The 22,298-nt window shown below is 38.6% G+C and overlaps 1 protein-coding gene across 1 annotated transcript; it reads right to left on the bottom strand.

Moving 5' to 3' along the window:
- Positions 1-3,876: 3,876 nt before the first annotated feature.
- LOC138022024 (tyrosine-protein kinase ABL1-like) lies at positions 3,877-22,271 on the bottom strand. Its single transcript, XM_068869049.1, has 7 exons — positions 21,917-22,271; positions 16,765-17,504; positions 13,967-14,229; positions 12,633-12,817; positions 11,850-12,002; positions 10,985-11,074; positions 3,877-5,671 (listed from the first exon to the last, which is right to left on the bottom strand). The coding sequence occupies exons 1-7, from the start codon at positions 22,023-22,025 to the stop codon at positions 3,969-3,971; spliced, it is 3,243 nt and encodes a 1,080-aa protein (XP_068725150.1). The 5' UTR covers positions 22,026-22,271; the 3' UTR covers positions 3,877-3,968.
- Positions 22,272-22,298: the final 27 nt, after the last annotated feature.

The following is a 22,298-nucleotide window of genomic DNA, read 5'->3' as shown; positions in this document are numbered from 1 at the left end:
TGTAACCTTATCAGAGCTTCTAAAGATATGCCAAAATTGCAATAGAGAGAAAAAGCAGCTCTAAGCAAATTAAAAATAAACTCTCAGCTTTAAGTTTATGTCCCTCCGATGCTTGACTTGAATAACTGCGTAGCCGCCAGTGTGGACCACAGCTATCATGATATGTCAAAGTGGATTGAAACCAGCGAAAAATGCAGAAAGAAAACACTTTCCAAACCGTTTTTCCACTTGAACACGAAAAATGTTGATTGTGTAAGAACTATAGTTGACGTAGTATGGCCGTGTAGCCGCGTCGAGCCACAGAAAACGCGCGAAAAATGAAGCCTCGCTTATCTTTTGGTGAGTTAACCTGGGTTGAGCCTGCAATCCAATCGAAAACCAGTACAATATATGTCCTCATACATAACGTACCTACCAAAAAACACAGCTGACAGCTTGAGCCCGCGATATGGTCACGTGATACTGGTCAGCGGATACATCGTTTTGACAGATGTTGTAAAGTAGCATGATACTGGTCACATTGGCATACATGGACAGGTGGTTGGACAGACGTACGTACGTACAGCCGGCCGGTTCATGACGTCATGGCTATAAAACCAAATTTCTCGCATCGATGGGTTACCATATTTTCTTAACTTCGGAGCTCCGCAATTACCAATTATTACCCTTAGATCATAAATTTGGTAATCAAAAAGTTATGCCGCAAATCTACGTTTTGAAGTGAACTTGAACATGTGCAATTATTTCTTGCATCAACGTAAGATCTGTAAGACCCACAGCCTGCTCCTGTGTGGCCTTGTAGCTCTGTAAGAGGAACAACTGTCTGTGTGTCCAGTCAAATAAAAAGCTTCTGGGTTTAATTTCCACCCTAGTCAGAGATTTTCCTCTTTCGTTGTCTGGGCTTTATAGTCTACTTTATTCCCTGACTTGAGCTAAACAGGTGGATTTCGTGCACCGATATTTTGTAACGAAACTCACCAAAGGTACAGTTCGCATTGCAACGAGCTTGACAATCATACAGTTTGATGCTACTCTTGTTTAAAGAAATTTAAAATGTAGCTTATAATTAGAAAGTTATGAGTTATAAAAGTCTTTGAATTGTGACTTTGTAATCCAGAATAGCACCAAACCACGTCTTCCTGTGATTCATACCACTAGAAATTACCCTTCACCCTCAAAAAAGGGCTGGTATTTTCTGCCGGTCACAGGTCAGGATTACAGGTCATCGTCATGTTATTTTAGGGTGTTTAGGGGAAATCTCTACTTAATCACGAGTTTAAAACTCGAAAAAGGTAATGTGGAATTCCTTCACTGATAATATTATCCTTACATCACAAACAAGATGATTCTGAGCAAAAACGACCTTTATCCAGGAGATTTGCCATAAACTTCGAGATTACCCGAATGCAATCGATTTGAATCTTGTCCATTTGTGTCCATCCATGCTTTTTTTTTTCCTTTTGCTGTATTTCTTTTGTGTTGTTCAACAGTTTTAAGTGGTCATTGCAATGATTCATTCTACATTTCGGGTGTCAAGAAATTTTCATCATTTTGTGTGACATAGCCCCTTTAACATTACTAAACAAACTTTACCCTTTCCTAATGTAACCTTAGGCCAAAAGAAAAGTTGTTAGGCCAGGGTTAACATTGATAAAGGGTTAGGATTGTAAACCTGACCTTTAACCTGTAAAAAAATACCTGCAATAAAAAACCTGAATTGGTGAGTGCACAAATTTCGCCAAATACAAGTGAAACAAAAAATGGCCTTATATCAAACATACGTTTTAATATATATTGTAAAAAAGTTCACAACCTTTCCTGTTGTAGCCTTTTTTGCCCTAACCATAGAAATATTATTCCTCACGCTCCCATGAGCCAATTTATTTAAATGAAGTTTTTTTTCTTCAATAGTTTATATGAAAAAGCCTATTCAAACCATTATGGTTTGGTGTGTACACAGTGTCAGTACAGGAAATCTGCACCAGGTCAGACAACACCAAGATATTTTTGTTTTCACCTAAAAGTTGAAAATAACACATTCTTTTAAGTTTTGCACTCTTAGGAATCAAATATCTTCAGGTTAAAAATTCCAGTTACTATTTTTCAGGAATAATTTCCACACTAAATATTTAAAGCGATCCAGCAATTTTCTGACTTGCTAGGCAACAAACAGATGTAAAAGAGTTTTGATCACAGGATCGAAACTTTTTGGGTAATTTTCAAGCAACTCACCAGCAATACTGTGAAGCCAGATAGAGCGGTTTTCAATTGTGTCAAATGTAGTTAGCGAACTGCTTTGGTTTTGCATTACTTCACTCAGTGATTGGTTCAAAGTTCTTGCACTATTTTTTCAACCAATCAGAAGTGAAACCAAAACCAATCGTGACTGGCGCATGCACATTTTCCCGCGCTTTGTGTCAGCTACGTGTAATTACTTCAAGTTTTGATTGGTTTACTGGATCGCCTCTGTCCTTTTTGATTGGCCAAAGTCATTACTTTGGTTTTGGTTTTATGACACTCGATTGAAACTTGCTCTAAATCAACAGCTATTTAATTACTGAGCTGATTAATCTCAGACTCTAACTAAACTAACTTGGGGTTTCTTATTAATGAAATAAAATTTGTGATTTGTCATTATTTCAAAATTCTACACTAATTTTCCTTAAGCATTATTAAAATATAGAGTGGTTTGTTAATTCAGATGGTTGTGAGTTGCATAATTCCGACTGATCCATAATATTACATTTATCTAACATGAACTACATAAGTAGTGACTGCAAAATAATGTCAAGTATGTACACAAAAATTCTCAACACTTACTGGTAAGCTCTCGCACATAATAGCTGAAGAAATGAATCATCTTTAATGGCAAACATCCAAGGTAACCACAATAACTCAAGGGCTGCATGTTCAACAATATTTTTTTCCTATTTAATTAAAACAGAGCTAAGCTTTTGCAATAAATGTAGGCTGTTGGATAAGAACTGGTGCTAGGTGCGAGTGGAAGTTTGAATTAAACGTGATTCATGAATTGCACTGATTTGTGTGAAAATACGTGAATTATTCGATATTTACATGAACATGAAGAAATTTTGGGAATTATGCATGATGCATGAAACGTCTTCAAGTGCCCCTGTGACCAAAAAATCAATTCGTATTTTTCGTTGGATTTCAAAACTATGTTAACTAAACACTAAATGACCAAGGTTTTAAGCCTCGATTTTCAAGACACCTGTTTATTTTAACTGGAATTTCTCTTTTTAACGGCCTTTCTTTTCAAACTTCAGTTCTTGAGAGAGCTGGATAGAGGAGAAAATGACGTCCAAGGCTCACTAGTTTAAGAACGCAATGTGTGTGTATGCCGCAGAATTAACATACAGCACGGGAGTTTTGGGCTTTCAGACTTTTAAACTCGCGTTTTGCATATATAATAAGCTGTATTCACATGCTGAAATCTTAAACTAGTGTGCCTTTGAAGTCACTTTTCACTGGATCCAACCCTCTGAGGTCCAAACGGTCAGTTTTGAATGTGAGTAATGGTGGACTGTGAAATCCAAAACTTAAACTAGCTTAAACTCAAAGTAAACGGCCTTTGGATAAAAATCAAAGCTCAAAAGTTTGCCAGTCAGGTGTTAAGCAAACACACTTTCAAAATCTGAAAAAAAAAAGGAAGGACTTTTTTGATCACAGGGGCACTTAAATATTTCAATGTGAAAGCAATTTGATTGGGGACCATCTGTACAGACCTTCAATGGTTTATTTCTCGTTTCCTATTGCTGTATCTACTGTCAGTATTTACAAGAAGTTTTTTCTATGCTCCAAACAAATTTTGAGTAATCCCAAGAAAAGATGTTTGCCATAACAAGATGCTACATCTCTGTAATACCAAAATTTAATTTCATTTAATTGTGAATTTACAGTATTTCAGTTGGAGACAACATGTGTTTGTTGGTAAGATATGGATGATGTCAAGATGCAGTAGCCCTGACTGTGTTGCAAATGCTGTCTAGAGCACCAGAAAAACTGTGTACAGCTTTTCCAAGACGCTCCAAATCAACCGCATTGGGGTTTGGTCCAACTGTTTGCATCACACCTTGCATGTCACTGCATCTGCTCTCAAGATCTGTCACAGTTCGGCGAACTCTAAACCGTGCTTGTGGGCCTAATGCGTCTGTCAAGCTTGATGATGATTCCAGCACTTCAACTGAGATTTTTTTAAGTTCATCAAAAACATCAAGAAGATTGTTCTGCGAATTGTCCATAACTCTAGCATCAGTCAAAGACAAAATTTCCTTGACCTTTTCCTGACATTGGTTAGAAAGTTTTAATATTTCATTCACCTCTGGCGAAAGACGGGAGTCAGGTTGTAAACTAGGGGGTGTTACTTTAGGCTTTCTGGAAACGGGTGGTTTGACTGGGGGTTTCGGCTTTGGTGTGGCTCCTGCTGATGCATGTTTGGTTGTGGGGGGAGTTGGTTTTTGTTGGTTTACTGGAATACTGCTGTCACTGAGCTTTTTTGAAATGTCTGGAACTGCAGGTGGAGGATGGGCTGGTCTTGATGTGATAGAAGGTTGTCGGGAAACGTTACGGCTGGGTTTGTTTCCAGTTGGTGATACACATCCAGAGGATGGAGGTCCTTTGTCACTTTCACTCACAACAGGACTGTGATTCTGATCAATAACAGCTGATGACTGCTCTGCCCTGAATCTAGGGCGTGGTACTGGCCGAGGTTTGGGAGGTGGTTTCTGAGGCTCACCTGAAAGTTGTGATACACTGCTCTCAGAAGATAAACTTGAATTTGAAATTGACTTTCCAGAGTCTTTTAGTGGGCCAGGTGGCGGTGGTGGAGGAGGCCGGTTTCGGGGTCGTGGCACTGGACTGTTTGGTGTATCATCATCCACTGTCCCACTGTCCGGTTGTTTCATTCGTGTCCCGGCACCCTTTGCCGGTTTGGCTTTCCCAACAGATTGGGTCCCCTGTTGTTCCGCTGTAGCTTTAACTTTCTCTGCTTGCATCACATATTTTGGTCTAATATCTGTGGCCACTTTATTAGTTGGAGAAGATGGTGGAGAGCTCACGGATGACTTTTTAAGTGGATGAGAAGAATAAGCTGGCAGTTGTCTATTTTGACCTGGAGTCATGGGTAATGGTCTCTTTGTCATTTGATGTGATTTTGTGGGAAGCACTTCTTCATTTTCAAGCCCTAGAGATAAAAGAGCACGATTCTGCTGTTGATAATTGGATGGCAAAGGTGCGGGTGGGCGTTGGTGCACATTGCTCACAATAAATTGTGAGGGCTGTCCTTCCTGTGGGGTGCTACCAGAATATTTCCCATGATCAGATGTCTTTTTCAAGCTCCCTGACCTTCCACCCAATTCCTTTATTACATCAAACATAACAGGAGCTGTTGGTTGTCCATGAAGTGGTGATCGTGGTTCAGATACTTCTTTAGTATTATCTTGCTCTTTGACTGTTGGCCTGGCTGGTGGCTCCGGAGGAGGCCTAGAAGGGTTTAGAGAAGTGGCAAGTTTTTTAAAGGTCGAGGATCTCAAGTTCCCTTCTGTTTTCCTCTTGTCTTCTTCATGCATAATTGAAGGGGAATCATTATTCTTCTTATTCTTTTTTCCTTTCACTTTTTTCGACATTTGCTTTTCCAAAGCCTTTTCCACTTCTGCCAAAAAAAACATAGAAATACAAGTCACAGTGTCTTATGCCTTCAGTTTTTTTGCACTTCTTTGTTACAGTTCTAGAACATACAAAATTTCATATACACTGTAAATGTGGACTGGACATGAAATAGAAGTTAGAGAGGTGATTGCAGTTAGATAAACAACTCAAGCAGCGATGGGTCTAATCCCATTCAATCAAGTGAAGCTATGATCCTCGCAGTAATGTTATGAAGGCAATTTTTGCAATTGCGTAAAGAAGCCTGAAATTTTCAGGACTTCAACAGGGTTTGAACCCGTGACCTTGTGATACCGGTGCGCTGCTCTAATCAACTGAGCTATGAAGCCACTGACGCTGGGAGCTGGTCATTTGTGGGTTCCAATGTTCCCGTGAGGAATGAATCAACAATGAAATGATATATGAAATGGATCATATATGAACTGCGGATATGAAATCAAGTGAAGCTATGATCCTGGCAGTTATGAACGCAATTTTTGCAATTGTATAAAGACGCCTGAAAATTTCAGGACTTCAACGGGGTTTGAACCCGTGACCTTGTGATACACGGTGCGACGCTCTAACCAACTGAGCTATGAAGCCACTGACATTGGGAGCTGGTCATTTGTGGGTTCCAATGTTCCCATGAGGAATGAATCCTTGATGAAATGATATATGAAATGGATCATATATGAACTGCGAATATAAAATCAAGTGGAGCTATATATGATCCTCGCAGTTATGAACGCAATCTTTGCGTATCGTGAGGTGATGGGTTCAAACCCCGTTGAAGTCCTGAAATTTTCGGGCTTCTTTACGCAATTGCAAAAATTGCATTCATAACTGCGAGGATCATAGTTTCACTTGATTTCATATCCGCAGTTCATAATATATGATCCATTTCATATATCATTAATACTTTCATCGTTAATCCCATTCAAGTCTGGACTTTTTTCAGGCTTGCTTGCAACTATAAGTTGTTTCTAGCTATCACTTCTTGTTACAGTTCTTCACATTATTATCAAACTGTCTTAGTTATTGTACCGAAACAAGTAAGTTCTTTGTATTTTGACTTGCCCTAGTGGGCTCGTCAAAATACAGCACAACTCGTAGACATACTCAGCGATACTTAACACCAAAACATCTAATAAGATGTATATTTAAGTGCTATTTATTGCTGGATGATGATGATGATGAACTTTATTTAAGTCGGCAGTGTATTTAGCTCTGAGTCACTAATTGAGGACACTGAAAATAAATCAAATCAAATCAAATCAACTCATCTTACATCATATTAGTTTTTGAGGAGAGGAGAAAACCAGAGAACCCGGAGAAAAACCTCTCAGAGCAGAGTAGAGAACCAACTAACTCAACCCACATGTGATACCAAGTCTGAGAATCGAACTCAGGCCACATTGGTGTGAAGTGAGTGCTCTCACCACTGTGCTATCCCTGTTCATTAGAAACGTAATAAGTACTGTACTATTTCAAAAACAAGTGCGAGGGTTTCATCAGGTTTGCAAACGTGAAAAAACATTTGAAATCATGAGGCCGCAGGCCGAGTGGTTTTATTGTTTTCGAGCGTTTGGAAACCTGATGAAACCCGAAGCATGAGTTTTTGAAATTACTTCTGTAAAGAAACAATACAAAATGATGCAGTGTTGTATTTTTCCCATTTTTCTTTAAATGCCTTGTATGTGTGATTTGTTGTATTCAGTCGGTATTCACTGTATTTGCGAGCTTTTGTTTTTAATTATCCAATAGTTTCGTGTTGCACCAAATTTGTATTCCAAAAGCGTTGTGAACTTGACCTTTGCATAGACAGAGCAGTACCGAAGTCTAAAAGATATAAAAATAAGTGGGCAGTAGGCATTTTTGAGGATTGGCAACAAGTGCGAAGTGTCAAGTTTCCAATAGTCGAAGTTAGTGGAGTTTTTAAAGAGTATGAATTGGACAAAGTTCTGCCGCTTACTCTGCCCATAACAGAAATGGACACATTGTCGCTCACCTATTGGTTATCCAAATTTGTTCAAGAGGTGGCAAACTAATGTATGAGCAGTACTAGGTCCTAAGTTGGAATCATCAACAGTTAGTGCGACAACTAGTGTCGATTCTAGCAGTGAATTTGTGTTACGGAAAGTAGAAAAAGTTTCTCAGAATGTGGATATGGATACTATGCCAGTCTGTTTCGGTGACTTTAAGAAATGTACTGTAAACTTTAATTTCAAGTGACTTGAGTTTGTTAGTTTGTAATTTGAAATGTTTTTCCTGGCAAACGTTTATTAAAAATTAATGATTCATGTTAAGCTGTGTTTGAGTCATCTATCAATATGCAGATTAAGAACAATTTTATCACTAGTGATGAAAACGGGATGAAACACTAGTGATGAAAATGTGATGAAACACTAGTGATTTTCAACTGGTGTTTCATTGAGTTTCAAACTCATCCACCTGACCCGAATGAGGCGCTCTGGTTAGCTTATAACATCATGAATTATTAATGAGCTTTAGAAGGGATTTGACAAAATAACAAACACCAAAGATATTCTTAAGACAGTTCTGCATGTCTTACAATGTGACATTCTCTATTGCTTTAAATCCTGCTCTGACCACCTGGCAGCTATCATCATCATCATCATCATTATGTGTATTTTGTCATCAGTGGTCTTTGTAAACAGCTTATTGGTCTGGGTTGCTTGACGCACAGTTAGTGCTCACAAATGGTTAAGACAGTACTATTAAATCCTATTAGTATTGATGGTTTGAATCTGATGTCACGGCAGCCATGTTGGTGTACAGTACGATGCAGTAAAATGTCTTTTGGGAATTTGACTCTATTATTATGAAAACTTGTGGGGCCATTTTCTGTTGTTTTGTACACCAACATGGTCATCTCATCACGTGGTTAGTAACAACTAACCTTTGAACAACCTGGCCCAGGTTATCCCCTGCCAATTGAGGCATTTGCCAATGATGTTTTTCACTTGAATTAATTATTCTAAATTCAGATTATTTCAAAAAGAAAATCTTTAAGCTACCGGAAAAAAATGTTTCAAATTCTCTTAAATATTCAAAGCATTTTTATACTAAATAAATCAATTTCAATTTCGCTTATTAGTGCTTAAAATTTCCTGGGTGCTACCATCTTGAATAATATTATTGTAACAAATTACAGTTGCCTTAAAGTGCCCCTGTGACCAAAAAATCAATTCTTATTTTTCTATGGATTTCAAACGTATGTTAACCAAACACTAAGCAACTAAAGCTTTACGCCTTGATTTCAAAAAGACAACTGTTTATTTTAACTGGAATTTTTCACTTTAATCGTCTACCATTACTAACTTTAAGTTCTTGAAAGAGTTGGTTCGAGGAGAAAATGACTTCAAAGGTTCACAAGTTTAAGAATGCAACATGTGTGTACACCGCAGAATTAATATGCAGCAGGGGAGTTTTGGGCTTTCAGACTTTTAACCTGACGTTTTGCGTTTATAACAAGCTGCATTCACATGCTGAAATTTTGAGCTAGTGAGCCTTTGACATCACTTTTCCCTGGATCCAACCCTCTGAGGTCCAATCTGCGAGTTTGTTTTGAATGTGAGTAATGGAGGACGTTAATTCCGATCCAAAACTTACACTCAAAGTAAACAGCCTTTGGATAAAAATCAAAGCTCAAAATTTTGCCAGTCAGGTGTTTCAAAACAAACAAAATAATTCCAAAATCTGAAGAAAAAAGAAAGTGATTTTTTTTCACCACAGGGGCACTTTAATGATATCACACAAAGGCTGTGTCAGAACCAAAATGACAACCATAACTGTGTACTCCAGCTTCTGCCTCTCCTCAAAAACCCAAGCTACAATTTGACACGAGTTGAGTTAATTTGATTTGATTTCTGTACAGAGTCCCGAATTAGTGCTCCAATTGCTAAATACAGTTGACAATTAACCCATTGACCCCTGGGAGTGAGACTCAACAGATTTTACTCTGTCTAATGCCAGACGATTTTACTCGTCAAGTGGGGGGCATCCTGGGAACCCTGTAGGAGTGAATATAGTAGTGTAGTTCATTACTATTTATTATTATTAAAGGCCCTTTTTGTCTCACTATTAAAGAAATAAATAACAATTATTCCATGAGCCCAAGTTGGATATGAAGTGATAAAATAACCAACGAGCACGTAGTGTAAGTTGGTCATAATCACTTCATATCCAACAAGGGCAAATGGAATAATCGTTTTAGTAAATTCTCAAACCGGGTTTTGCCGCCGATTTTTATTTCCACAATTTTACAAAGCGTCCGGAAAGAGCATCTTGGCGCACTACTTTCCATATGACGTAAAACTTCGACTATTGGCTCATAGTCGGAGTTTTTTAGCCAATCAAAAAGCTAGAAATGCAATAGTCGGAGCTGAAAATTTACTAAACCATTATAGTAAAGAAGCAACCGATTATCCTTTTGTCCCATCAACTCCTGAGAGTGAGACTTACAGATCATACTCTTGGCTTACGCCAGATTATTTTGCTTGCAGATTGGGAGTGCTTAAGGTGCGAATGGGTAATTAAATATAGAATGGCCAGGAGGACCTACAGGGTTTGCGTTGGATTTTGTCTATAAAATACCAGGAGTATTCAAGGCATTAAATTGAGTTTTCAAGCAGTCTTTGCAAGGGGATTTCTAAGCCATACATTGTGTTTCAGTGTTTTCTTTTCTGAAAAAGCCTAGTCAAAGAAAAAAGTCACTGCTTATGAGCCAGATGGCTCATCAGGCCGGAGCTTATCTCCGGTTTCCATAGCATGAAGTGACTAGGAGTATTTATACTCCCCCCTGGATGGGATGCTAGTCCATCGCAGGGTTACCCCCAGCATTTCGCCGGTACCCATTTGTACACCTGGGTGGAGAGAGGCACCGTGAGAGTAAAGTGTCTTGCCCAAGAACACAACACAATGTCCCCGGCTAGGACCCAAACCCGGACCACTCGATCTGGAGTCGAGCACTCTAACCATGAGGCCTACCTTGATATTAATTCCCACGTCCTGCAAGTTAAGTGCAAGCATGGGCATATTCTAACTTTTGGTTTTTAAGGTTTCCCCAATAGTCAATTTTGGGCTCAATTTTTGAAAAGCCTCTTTGACTTAGCATATTTGCAATCTCAACAATTTTCACCCATGCAAAAATTCAAGCGGTTTTCAAGCAGTTTTCCACAAATTTTTTTTTTCAAGGGCTTTTCAAGTGCCCTTGAAGTCCAAAATTAACTTCCAGGGCTTTTCACGGACTTCAAGGAGTACATGAAGCACAATATCCTATTGAAAGGCTCCACTTTACCTTCATCAACACTTGTGGTTGAGAAGACAGTATTTAACCATTTGTGGATCTCAGAAAATGCTGGTCTGTCCAGAGGATCCCAGCTCCAACCTAGAAGGAATTAATGCCTAATAATTAAGAAAAAACCCTGCACTACATAGTTATTAACTGACTGGTTGCAAAACTCTTCTGTAAATGGACAATGCCCTTGAATTGCATGGACCTAAACAAAAATAATATCACTATCCATTTTGAGCAGACACCCATGCTTGGTCCTAGCAACGTCTTTCTAAAGACATTTCACTGGGGAGGTAGTGGGGGAGACAGGGGAACAAGCAACAAAACCTCTTAGTGACAGACTTCAGGAGAATTTGAAAGCTTGGTTTGCTTTCCTCATAAAATTATTAATTTTTTAATCCACAGTTAAGCTTAATCAAGAAATAATTATAAGACTTTGAGCAAAAATTTAAAATGGCAACTCCATTGCAAAACCATAAATTTATAAACTTTCACACAGAAAGTAAAAAAAGAAAAATAGTCACGCATATGTAAAAGATATAATACAATAAAATACATACTCAATTCACAACTCCCCATAAGGGCTTTTCATGGCCAATGAAACACAACAAATGAAATGACAGAACAGAGCAACAACGACAACAACTGTTAAGAATCCCAACTGGCCGGAGGCAAACCAGTTGGCTAAATTTACAAGTGCAGCCGAGAAGTTGAACCGGGGACTACCAGGATAAAATTCACCTGGTGGTCGGAACAGGTCTTGAACCCAGGATCTCTGGACATTGATCAAGGCAAGCACCGGCTAGCCACTAAGCTGCACTGTCTCCTAGAAGGAAGAGCGTAAAGAGCAATAATACTGATAACTCACATTTCCTCATCATGTCATACACCTCTTGAGGACACCCATCTGGACAAGGCATTCTGTACCCTGATTCCAACATTTCATACACCTGCGAAAGGTCAATTCCTGGGTAGGGTGACATGCCATACGTTGCAAGTTCCCAGAGAAGTATTCCAAACGCTGCAAGAGGGAGAAAAAAACTGTTTATCATTTAGACATCCTGGAAGGAAAGGAAAGTTATGAACATGGAATCAGTACAATGATGTGCTGTCTACTGGGTATTACAGTAAACTGTGAGGTGACAATAATAATATTGATGTGTCTGATATTAAGCTGAAAACAGTCAACTGAAAAAGCTTTATGAGGGGTTTGTTAGGAGTGAGACTTGAATCGATTTCACTCTGTCTATTGCCAGACAATATTTTACATGTCAATGGGGAGGAGAGGGGGGAAGGGTGCTTCAAGAGTCACTGGATTAATTATGCCTTCTTTAGAGCGCTTTTCAATTGAGTGTCCAAAGTAATTAGCGAATTGCTTTCAATTGGTTTTGCATTACTTCACTCAGTGATTGGTTCAAAGTTCTCGTGCCACTTTTTCCACCAATCAGAAGTGAAACCAAAACCAATCATGGCTCGCGCTTCCACAGGTGTAATTACTTCAAATTTTGATTGGTTTACTGGATATTTGTCTCCCGCCTTTTTGATTGGCCAAAGTAATTACTTTGGTTTTGGTTTTACGACACTCGATTGAAACTCACTCTATACAAGACAAAAATGTAAAAAGAAAAAAGAAGTTACAACTGTCAAATACCCCAGACATCAGATTTTATTGAGAATGTGTTGTAGGCCAGAGCTTCTGGAGCTGTCCACTTAATTGGAAACTTTGCACCCTCGTGAGCAGTGTAGACGTCGTATGTCACAAGTCTTGACAAACCAAAGTCAGCAACCTTTACAAGGTTGTTTTCTCCAACAAGACAGTTCCTAGCAGCAAGATCCCTGAACAGAGAAACAAAGCAAACTCTGCAACTCAAATCTTTGTTCAAGACATGACAAAGATTAAAACATGCGAAGAATAAATACTGGTAGAGCAATACTGCTCCAAAATTGCATAAGAGTGATCATATGGCCATTAAAAGCATAAAAACAGTAAGATGGAACAAGGTAAACAGTAAGCCAAAAAAATTCGGTTTATTACTATAATAATAATAGTGTAGTTACTACCATAGCAATAGCAGCCACAAAAATAGAGATTTGAGACTTTTAACAAAAATTTTAAACAATGAGTTACTTCCACGAGATTCAAATAACGTTAATTTTTTACAATCCTTCATTTTACTGTTGTGGAGGTGCGGTGGCCTCATGGTCAGTGTGCTTGACTCCGGATCGAGTGGTCGGGATTCGGGTCCTGGCCGGGGACATTGTGTTGTGTTCTTGGGCAAGACACTTTACTCTCACAGTGCTTCTCTCCACCCAGGTGTATAAATGGGTACCGGCGGAAATGCTGGGGGTAACACTGCGATGGACTAGCATCCCATCCAGGGGGGGAGTAGAAATACTCCTAGCCGCTTCAAGCTACAGAAACCGGAGATAAGCGCCGGCCTGATGGGCCTTCTAGGCTCGTAGCAGACTTTACCTTTACCTCATTTTACCTGTCATAAATTATTTATGAACAGTAAAATGACGGATAGTAAAGATACAAAAGTTTAGTCGCAACTTGCAAAGTTATGTATTGTGTTGCCAGCAGTTTAACAAAAAATATCAGCCCACAAAACTTGTGTGTAAAGACAGTGCTGAAAATGGCAAATGATCCAGGGAATGGTGCACATAACATCATGCTAAATTACGCCACAAAATAATGTGCCCCATATCTTCAGATTGAAAGAAAAATCAGAGCAAGAAACAAAATATTTTTTATTTCTTTGTTTAAGTAGTGGCAAAGTGGCCAGTCTGCTAATCCTTTTATTTCAAAAGAGTGAAATTTGTGCAATTTTCAAATTGCAAAGTTGCGACTTCTCCAGACATTTCAGTTGCAAAGGGAAAAAATTCAGCTGCCAATGGCACTGTATTGATCGCAATTTTCAGCCCCCTTATTAGTTTTTTTACAACTTACATGTACACTTTTGAATTCCCAGCTAAAGCACATACCTGTGAATAAAATTCATACTTTCTAAATAAGACATTGCATCAGCCACTTGTGTTGCCATGTACATCAATGTAACAGCATTTAAGTCTTTACTGGCTGAGCTTCTTAGATAGTCCAGCAAATTTCCACAGGACATGAACTCTGTTACAATGTAGAAAGGAGGTTCCCTGGTACAAACACCTAACAACTGCACAAGTCTCGGGTGTTTAATCTCCTTCATAACTGATGCTTCTTTTAAAAATTCATCTACTTCCATTGTATCCTCCTGTAATGTAACAGAGAAGATTACAGGTTGGACAGCAACTCAACATTTTGGACTTCCCTTTAAAATGTCACAGTTGAATATCCTTTGTTCTAAACAAACTATTACTTTTGAATGCACATTAAAATTTTGTCAGTTTCAAATTACTGTCATATTAATTTTCTTTAATATATCATAAATAAAGCTTAAGTTTTGGAATAACTAACATCACATTACCAAAACTGGGTGCTAGGGTAAAAATTACAGGGAAATAATTTTTGGTGTCACTTCACCCCACTGCTCTAATAATTACAATTACGTTTTAGCAAGAGTTTAAGAACCCCATACACAAACACACTGTGAAAGTAGTGAGGGGCAATGAAACGGTCGGCCATTTGCCTTGCAAGTTCTCCCAAATAGCGTGGTATTTTCTTGCACGTAGTGGAGAAATCAGTGTTGAGGTGAATCGGTGCAGAGGAATGGAGATTCCATGCCAGTTAGAATTTAACTGCTAAAACAAAGTGCAAATGAAACTCTTGAAAGAACTACTGGTGAGCAAGATTCAGGTTTAGAACATGAAGATGCAAACAAATGGTTCCTTTAGGAGCCACCACTTCTACCGAAAGCAGAGACGACAACGACAGGTTTCAACAGGCCTTCTGATAGGGTGCGATTAAAAAATGCAAATTATGCGATTTTTTCAGGGCAGATTGTGCGATTAGAAAGGCCAATTTTGCAATAAATAATGTAAATGATGCGATTTTTTTCTCAGCAATTTTAAGCTTGTTTTATAAGGTTTCACTTAAGAAAAACACTTTTTTGCTGCCCTAAAGACATTTTGAACACAAAGGAACAGTAATTATGTATCTCTATCGACATTAGTTGGGATAAAAAAAATGAGGTCTTCTGCACTACCGGTGCACCACGTTAAAAGTTGAAAGGACACAGCTAACATGCCAAATGAATGATCAAGGTGCTCGTCAACCACGAACTTCCGAAGATGGTCAATCACAATAGGGCCATACCCCCATTTATACGAGAGAAAATAAGCCGCGGCTTTCTCTGGCCGCGGCTTACAGAAGACTCGAATGTTCACCCTGTATAAATGGTACAAAATCTACGTTCACGTCTTTTTCAAGCCGCGGCTTATATTGACCTGGGAATATATATTCGTATAAATAGTTCCTTTTGCGTATTTTGTACACCGTAGCCAGAGTAAGCCGCGGCTTATTTTCTCTCGTATAAAAGGCCCTAATATTGCACGACGGGAAAAACATCAGTCCATCGTCCACGTGGGGCGTACCTGTGAGGTACTTTCTTGCTTGATTGTGAGCTGTCAGATTGGGTGGAATGTGGGAACTTCCTTCTTCGTCGAAGAAAAAGCGAGCGTTTTCACAACAAACTTATCCATGAGTAAGTTTTTATCAGTTTTCAACGAAAGAAACTACATTTTGCCGAAAAACGTACAACTTCGCTTATTTTTCACAAATCTCTTCTATAAGAGAAGGCAACTGTGTCATTTCAGTGGTGTGTATATAAGGGCGTGTTTGTGTTGCACCAATAGAAGGAGACTCGTACCAGGTCCCTGACATGAAAAATAAAGCCTTGAACTTCGAATGTTTACGAAATCGAAGGTGACAAAGGTTTTTTAGCCTTTTTCCAAGATAAATCATCTTAAAAATGGCGTATTTATGCAGGAATTTCTAAGAAACGTCTTGATTTATGTTTCATTTTATGAATTTTGTGTGTCCTTTTGCGAATTATGCGATTTTTCGTGAATTGTGCGATCGGATGCGATTTGAGGTTGATTGTGCGAAATCGCACCATCGCATAATATCAGAAGGCCTGGTTTCAATATGTCTAATCTTTAGTTACTAAAGGTTTTCAGTTCAATTTGTGATTCCTACAAGCCGGTTTACTCCCTCTGAAAGCAATGGTCTCATGTATAAGCCCCACCCACGATTTTTGGCCCAAAACTTGTGCAAGAAGGTGTGGCTTATACCCGAGTCTTTGCAAGTACCTGGAGAAAAACCCTTGGAGTAATATTGAGCAACATATCAGCCCACATACCAAATACATGTAACACCTCATGGATGAAGACAGCGTTGAACCCTGGTCGTAGAGGTGGGAGGCATGTTTGATATGCTAAATCACCCTTCCCATCTCTCCCCAGACCAGTATAATCAATAACTTCACTGAAGAGTTGATTTAACAAAAAACGATCACCACTATGCAATTAACCAAAACAACACACAGAACATTTCCACCCAAAACCCTGCATTATTAACTATGTAGAACTTGTGTTCGCAGGAACAATGGTAAATAACTTTCTTCTTAATTAAGAAAGAGTACTGCTCTTCTCATTCACACTACATGTGATCATGAGCAGCAACATTGAACCTTTACACCAAAAACGTTACATTTTTTGTATCACTACTACTTTCACCACACATATTCAGTTTGCAAACATACAGCCTGCCTAGATACTGATAAACCATCAAGCGTAACATAAGTTACATGTCCTGATATCACAACAACTCTTAGATAAAATGTACTCACCCTAAGAGTTTTCACTGCTACCAGTCGATCATATTTCTTCCACAATGCTTCATAAACCTCCCCATACTGTCCACCACCCAACCGATGTTTCATGGCAATTTCAGTTCTTGCTATTTCCCACTCATCTGGCTCAGGAGAAAAGCTGTACACTACTGGCTTATCAGTCTTTGCCGCTGGATAATGAAGAGTTGTGACAAGTCCATCTGCATGAACCGAGTGATGGTGAATAAGCTCTGCGATCGTGGAGAACCTATTTTCCGTTGAAACATATATTTTCCCATCTGGAGAGTTGCTAACTCTGTAATGGTACACACGCGAATCAAAACGCAACGATATCGAGAGCTGTCCTGGACTACTTTCACTTTCACGCACAAGAAAACTTCCATTAATTCCACTGCTAAGAAGATATTCTGCAGCATTACGCCCAATCGTTCCATGGTACCATGAATGCTTTTCCAAGCTGTTCACTGGTTTGACATAGCTAGTTGGCAACCAGCCGATATTCCCATTTCTTGCCCGCCCCTCGCACCATTCATTTGTGTCATTGTAACGAAGAATAGCTATCTCTTCTCCCAAATGAATGCTAAGCTGATTGCTGCCAGCAGCTTGAAAGTCATGAATTGCCACAAATATTGATTTATCAAAATTATCATCTGTTACTAGCAGATCATCTTTCGAGTCCCACTGCGCCGCCTGTTGTTGCTGAAGAGGAGTATCTGGCAGAGGCCTCCTTGAAATATCTATAACATTAAAACATGTTTAGAGTCAAAATCACAAGATCAAATTCCAAGACATAGAGAAAAGCTCACAAAAGAAGTTGCTTAGGACTACTGTAAAGCAAAAAAATAATATAATACGGCTGCGCATGACATTTTTCAACACAACTACCCTGCCTGTAGGGGAAGGGCAACTCTTACTTAGATTTTTTAAGGGGCAGTTCTTTCTGTTCATGTATGATTTAATGCCTTTATTCAGTTTTCAATGTTTGATATCAACAGGAGTTTAACAATAATAATTATTTTCTCATTTGATGACTGAGTTAACTTTATTTTTCACAATTCCCAACAATTAAATCTTTTTCTGAAAGCTCAGGAAAGCGAACTGCCATTTTCACACAAGAGCGTGGTTTCAATTACGCATGAGCAGAATATCATTTGCAGCAAAACAGTTATTTGGAGACAGTTATTTGCAGGTCACGTGGTGGGCTCTTGGCCAATGAAAAGGAAGGAAAAAATCCATCGAATGATAATATTATTTATTTCTGTTGGCAAAAAGAATGGCGTATGAGAGTGCAGTTACATGTAGGGTCTGTGAAGGTAAATACAAAGAAGGAAGACGATGGAAAACCCCATCCACATCTGGCTCTGTTAGACTGTTGTGAATACACCTGATGATATTGGCTCCTCTCAAGTGCAAAGCCTATTCAGCAAGAGAACCTCAAGGCTGCTTGATCTTACAGTTTTTGCAAAGGATGTGAGCTTAAATAATAATACTATTATTATTATTTAAGCTCATTGCCTCCAAACAGAAGCACGCCCACTATAATAACCTCAAAGGTACGGCTCTGCCTGAATTGTAGCATGGTCAGTCTGAGAGTGTTAGGTTAAAGAAGCCAAACCAGGAACCCGTGGACTGCAGCAGTTTGCAAGAAGATGATAAGACCACGTTCCTACGGTATATGCTCTTGTATCTGGTAACTGCATGCACCGAAGAAATCACAGGTACTTATTTCTCTATCATCTGTAGAAACCCTATTGCAAGGATCTGAACACAGTCACGGTCAACCATTAAGCCTGGTTTTCACTAGCGACACAGCACAAGCATAAGTAGCTTATGCTAGTGAAAATGAACATTGACACAAGCATAAAAAATCAACCACAGCATCTGCCATTTTGTTCAAATGTTCAGACATGGAGTATCTGGAATGAGTGCTTTAATTGGCCAGACGTAGCAAATTTCCTTGTGCTTTTACTGCATTTCGTTTTCACACAATGCTAGCAAAAAGCGAGCATAAGCGCAAGCACAAGGAAAAGGAAAAGGAAACATTTTTGATCTTTGTGCTTGTGCTTGTGCTTGTGTCAACCCGTTTTCAAGGTGAAATTAGCGCTCTCGTGCTTGCGCTTGCACCACTACTGGAGCCCTGGATTTTTTTGCTGTGGAGCCCGGAGCCCGATCATTTCTCCCTCTGGAGCCCTGATCATTTCTAGCTGTGGAGCCCGGAGCCCTGAAAGTAGCTTCAATGGAGCCCTGGAGCCCTGCTTTTTTAGGCCCGGAGCCCTGGAACCCTAAACCCCTTCAATCAATCAACTTTATTTAAAACACGGTAAATGGCTCAGCAAGCTGGTTTTCAGACATGCCGTGTAAGAATTACAAAATATAAATGCTAAAAAAATTACAAGAATTACAAGATATAAATGTTAAAACGACTAATGAACTAGGTATAACTTAGCGCTAAATATTATTTAATGTCAAAGAAATTAAACAATAGTAATAATTAGTAACAAACATAATTTACTATATAATAATACGAACAAGCCATGTAAAAAATGTGCCCTAGCGATATAAAATAAGTCCTAGGATATCGCACGTTTAAAGCTTGCAAGATCCTTTACCTCATGTATTTGATTTGACAGTTGGTTCCAAGCATTTGCACCTCGATAAGAGAAAGAACGTTTTAAAACATTCGTTTTAGGTAACGGTCATAGTTCGAACTCCTAAAATTATAATTGTGAACTTCTGAGGTTCTATGAAAATACTCCTGGAGATACGTCGGACAATTGTTATTGAATACTTTAAACATCGCAATTAACAAGTGCCTTTTCTCTCTTTCTTCTAAGTTATACCACTCTAAAGAATTTAGCACTGCTGATGATCGAATAGAGTAATCAGCCCTAGTAATAATTCATGCTGCTCTATTTTGTAACTTTTGTAATTTGTCAGCACGTGTTTTGGAGCAGTCACTCCATACAACATCACAACAATCAAAATAAGGTTGTACAAGTGAATAGTAAATTGTCTTAAGAGTCTCTTGATTGTCAGTTAATTTTCTAGCTAAATACAACATTCACAAGCCATTCAAGACTTTAGATGAAATATGTTTGATCTGATCATCCCAGGTTAGCATTTCATCAATATGAACCCCCAAATTTATTATAACTTAGTAGAAGGTTTATGTTCAATTGAATGAAGGGCTAGTTTCTAAAGAAACTGTGGTGCTGCGTCGGTGGGGAAGTAGTATACAAAAATTTGGTTTTATCAACGGAGTTGATAATGTAAATTGGCCACCGTACAGAGATTCTAAAAGCTGACGTTTCGAGCGTTAGCCCTTCGTCAGAGCGAATCGCTCTGACGAAGGGCCCTTCGCTCTGACGAAGGGCTAACGCTCGAAACGTCAGCTTTTAGAATCTCTGTACGGTGGCCAATTTACATTATCAACTCCGTTGATAAAACCAAATTTTTGTATATTATGTTCAATTGGCCAATCATCCATCTTTAAATTCATGAATTTAGCTTTCGTCAAGTTTTGCCGTGAACCAATAGTCATATAACTAGTTTTGGAGGTATTTCAGCTTAATTTGTTTGTCTGAAGTCAATCATGTACTGCAGCTAAATCACTATTTAAGGAACATTCAATAATTGTGGATATATCTTCATGAGCCATAGTTGTATAAGTATCATTGGCAAACATACCAGGTGTTGTATGTTGTAGACATTTTGGGAAATCGTTTATATAAATTGTAAACAAAAATGGCCCAAGTATAGAACCCTGGGGAATGCCACATGATACATATTGTTCTGTGGATAAGAATCCATTTACGAAAGATCTTTGTGTTCTATCAATCAAATAGGATTTAAGCAACTGAAGAGCATTGCCAGTGACACCGTAACAAGAAAGTTTACGTAGTAAGATGTTATGGTCTAGGCTTTCTTTAAATCTATAAAGACACTACCATTAAGTTTACCAGCATCCATATTGGCAAGCCAAAGGTTTACAGCCTGTTTTTAAGACTACACAACCTGTGGACTCTTCGTCGTTTACAGCCATTTATGCTGGTGATTTCTAAGGACATCTATCAAGTCTTCTTTCAAAAGGGAAGATGTTATAATGTCAAAGTTTCATTTTCAACATGACAGCTCATCATATGACTTCTTTCCAAAGAGGTGTGACTTCAAATAATGAAACTACCTGTCGTGTTTTCAATAGTAGTTTTTCTGAGTCTTTGAAATCAACAATGATCATTTTAATTAAAACTATCCACATTTCTGTCAAATTTTCCTGCTATATAATTATTGAATTTTATGCATAATTATATGGATTCCACAATTGGTTCCAAGTGATCAAACAGAAAGATTTGAGCTAAAATTCACAAATCTTTAAGTTATACAGAATTGCAAACAGTATACTAAACTGATTTTACGTTTAATGAAGTTATACTAACTATAATGAATAATAGACACGATTAAAAATATTGAATTAAACTGGGAGAGGGGGTAGTTAATTTGGTAATAGTTGAATAATTTGATGTGCACTGAAGAGAATTTACAAAACATTCTCAAAAAATTCTTGAATAGGAAGACACGATAATAACTTAAATTAAAAAACTCAACATCGGGTAAATCAGGCGTTTGTACTATTTTTCAACACTGCAAATTAATCCCTCTTCTTAATTATGTTGTGACAACGTTGAGTGATTCCATTTTGCATTGTAAATCCATTTGAAAAAAAAAAACATCAAATGCTTATCATTTCATCGGTATTACAGGCACGGTGTGACCTCAGAAACCCCCAAAATGTAGTAACATCGAGGCGCTTTAAATAGCCTCAAGCGAGTGTACATTGAAACAAATTAACGCCCCTCGCGATACATATGTACGTACCATGCGTCATTTCGTCGTCTCTTTCAGAGAAGTTAAAAATAAACATTACTGCAATAGAGACCATATGTTTACTTGCAATTGCAATTTAAACCTTGGCCTTAACCAGTTGGTAAATTCGTCGAAGCCTAATCTACACGCGATTAAAAGATACCTGACCAAAAATCTTCAGAAAGCTGCACAAATCTGCAATTCCATCGAGAGTGTGGTCGATAGATATCGACCTCCTACGAGAAAATTTATGACTAGATATAGACACAACTTGGGTTTCACTTACCAGAAGCGTGAAACTCTGGTTTCTCACCATCTTTATTCTTTGCAACTGATTTATTATTTCTCGCAGACCTTCCTCGATCAGCAAGAGCTTTGACTTGCTGTTGTCCCATAGCTTACGCCAACCTCCCGTTTCGTTTCGGACGACATCCCATAAATGCCATCTTTTAGCCTTAAAGCAGAGAGGTACTGTTCACGCAAATGCGGCAGAATTCTCATTACACCCAGCCATTGGCTTATAGAAAATTATGAGCTTAAGGGATGCAATAAAACGACAACAATGACAGACAAAACCACCAAGTTCTTTGCACCCGACCCGGAAACCATGACCAAAACCATTACCCGCTCCAGTCTTCAGCGAAAATATTTTCAAACATGCGCATCAC

Source organism: Montipora capricornis, chromosome 2, assembly GCF_036669925.1.
Source record: "Montipora capricornis isolate CH-2021 chromosome 2, ASM3666992v2, whole genome shotgun sequence".
Taxonomy (NCBI): Eukaryota; Metazoa; Cnidaria; class Anthozoa; order Scleractinia; family Acroporidae; genus Montipora; species Montipora capricornis.
Note: the sequence above shows the minus strand (reverse complement) of the source record. Positions and strands in the feature narration are given on the sequence as shown.

Bases quoted from the DNA above. Each gene is read 5' to 3' on its own strand.
- LOC138022024 (XM_068869049.1), bottom strand. From the start codon at position 22,025: ATGGGACAACAGCAAGTCAAAGCTCTTGCTGATCGAGGAAGGTCTGCG. The intron at 17,505-21,916 runs GTAAGTGAAACC...TTAATGTTATAG, and splicing joins ACCAGAGTTTCACGCTTCTG to ATATTTCAAGGAGGCCTCTG. The intron at 14,230-16,764 runs GTGAGTACATTT...GTTACATTACAG, and splicing joins TAGCAGTGAAAACTCTTAGG to GAGGATACAATGGAAGTAGA.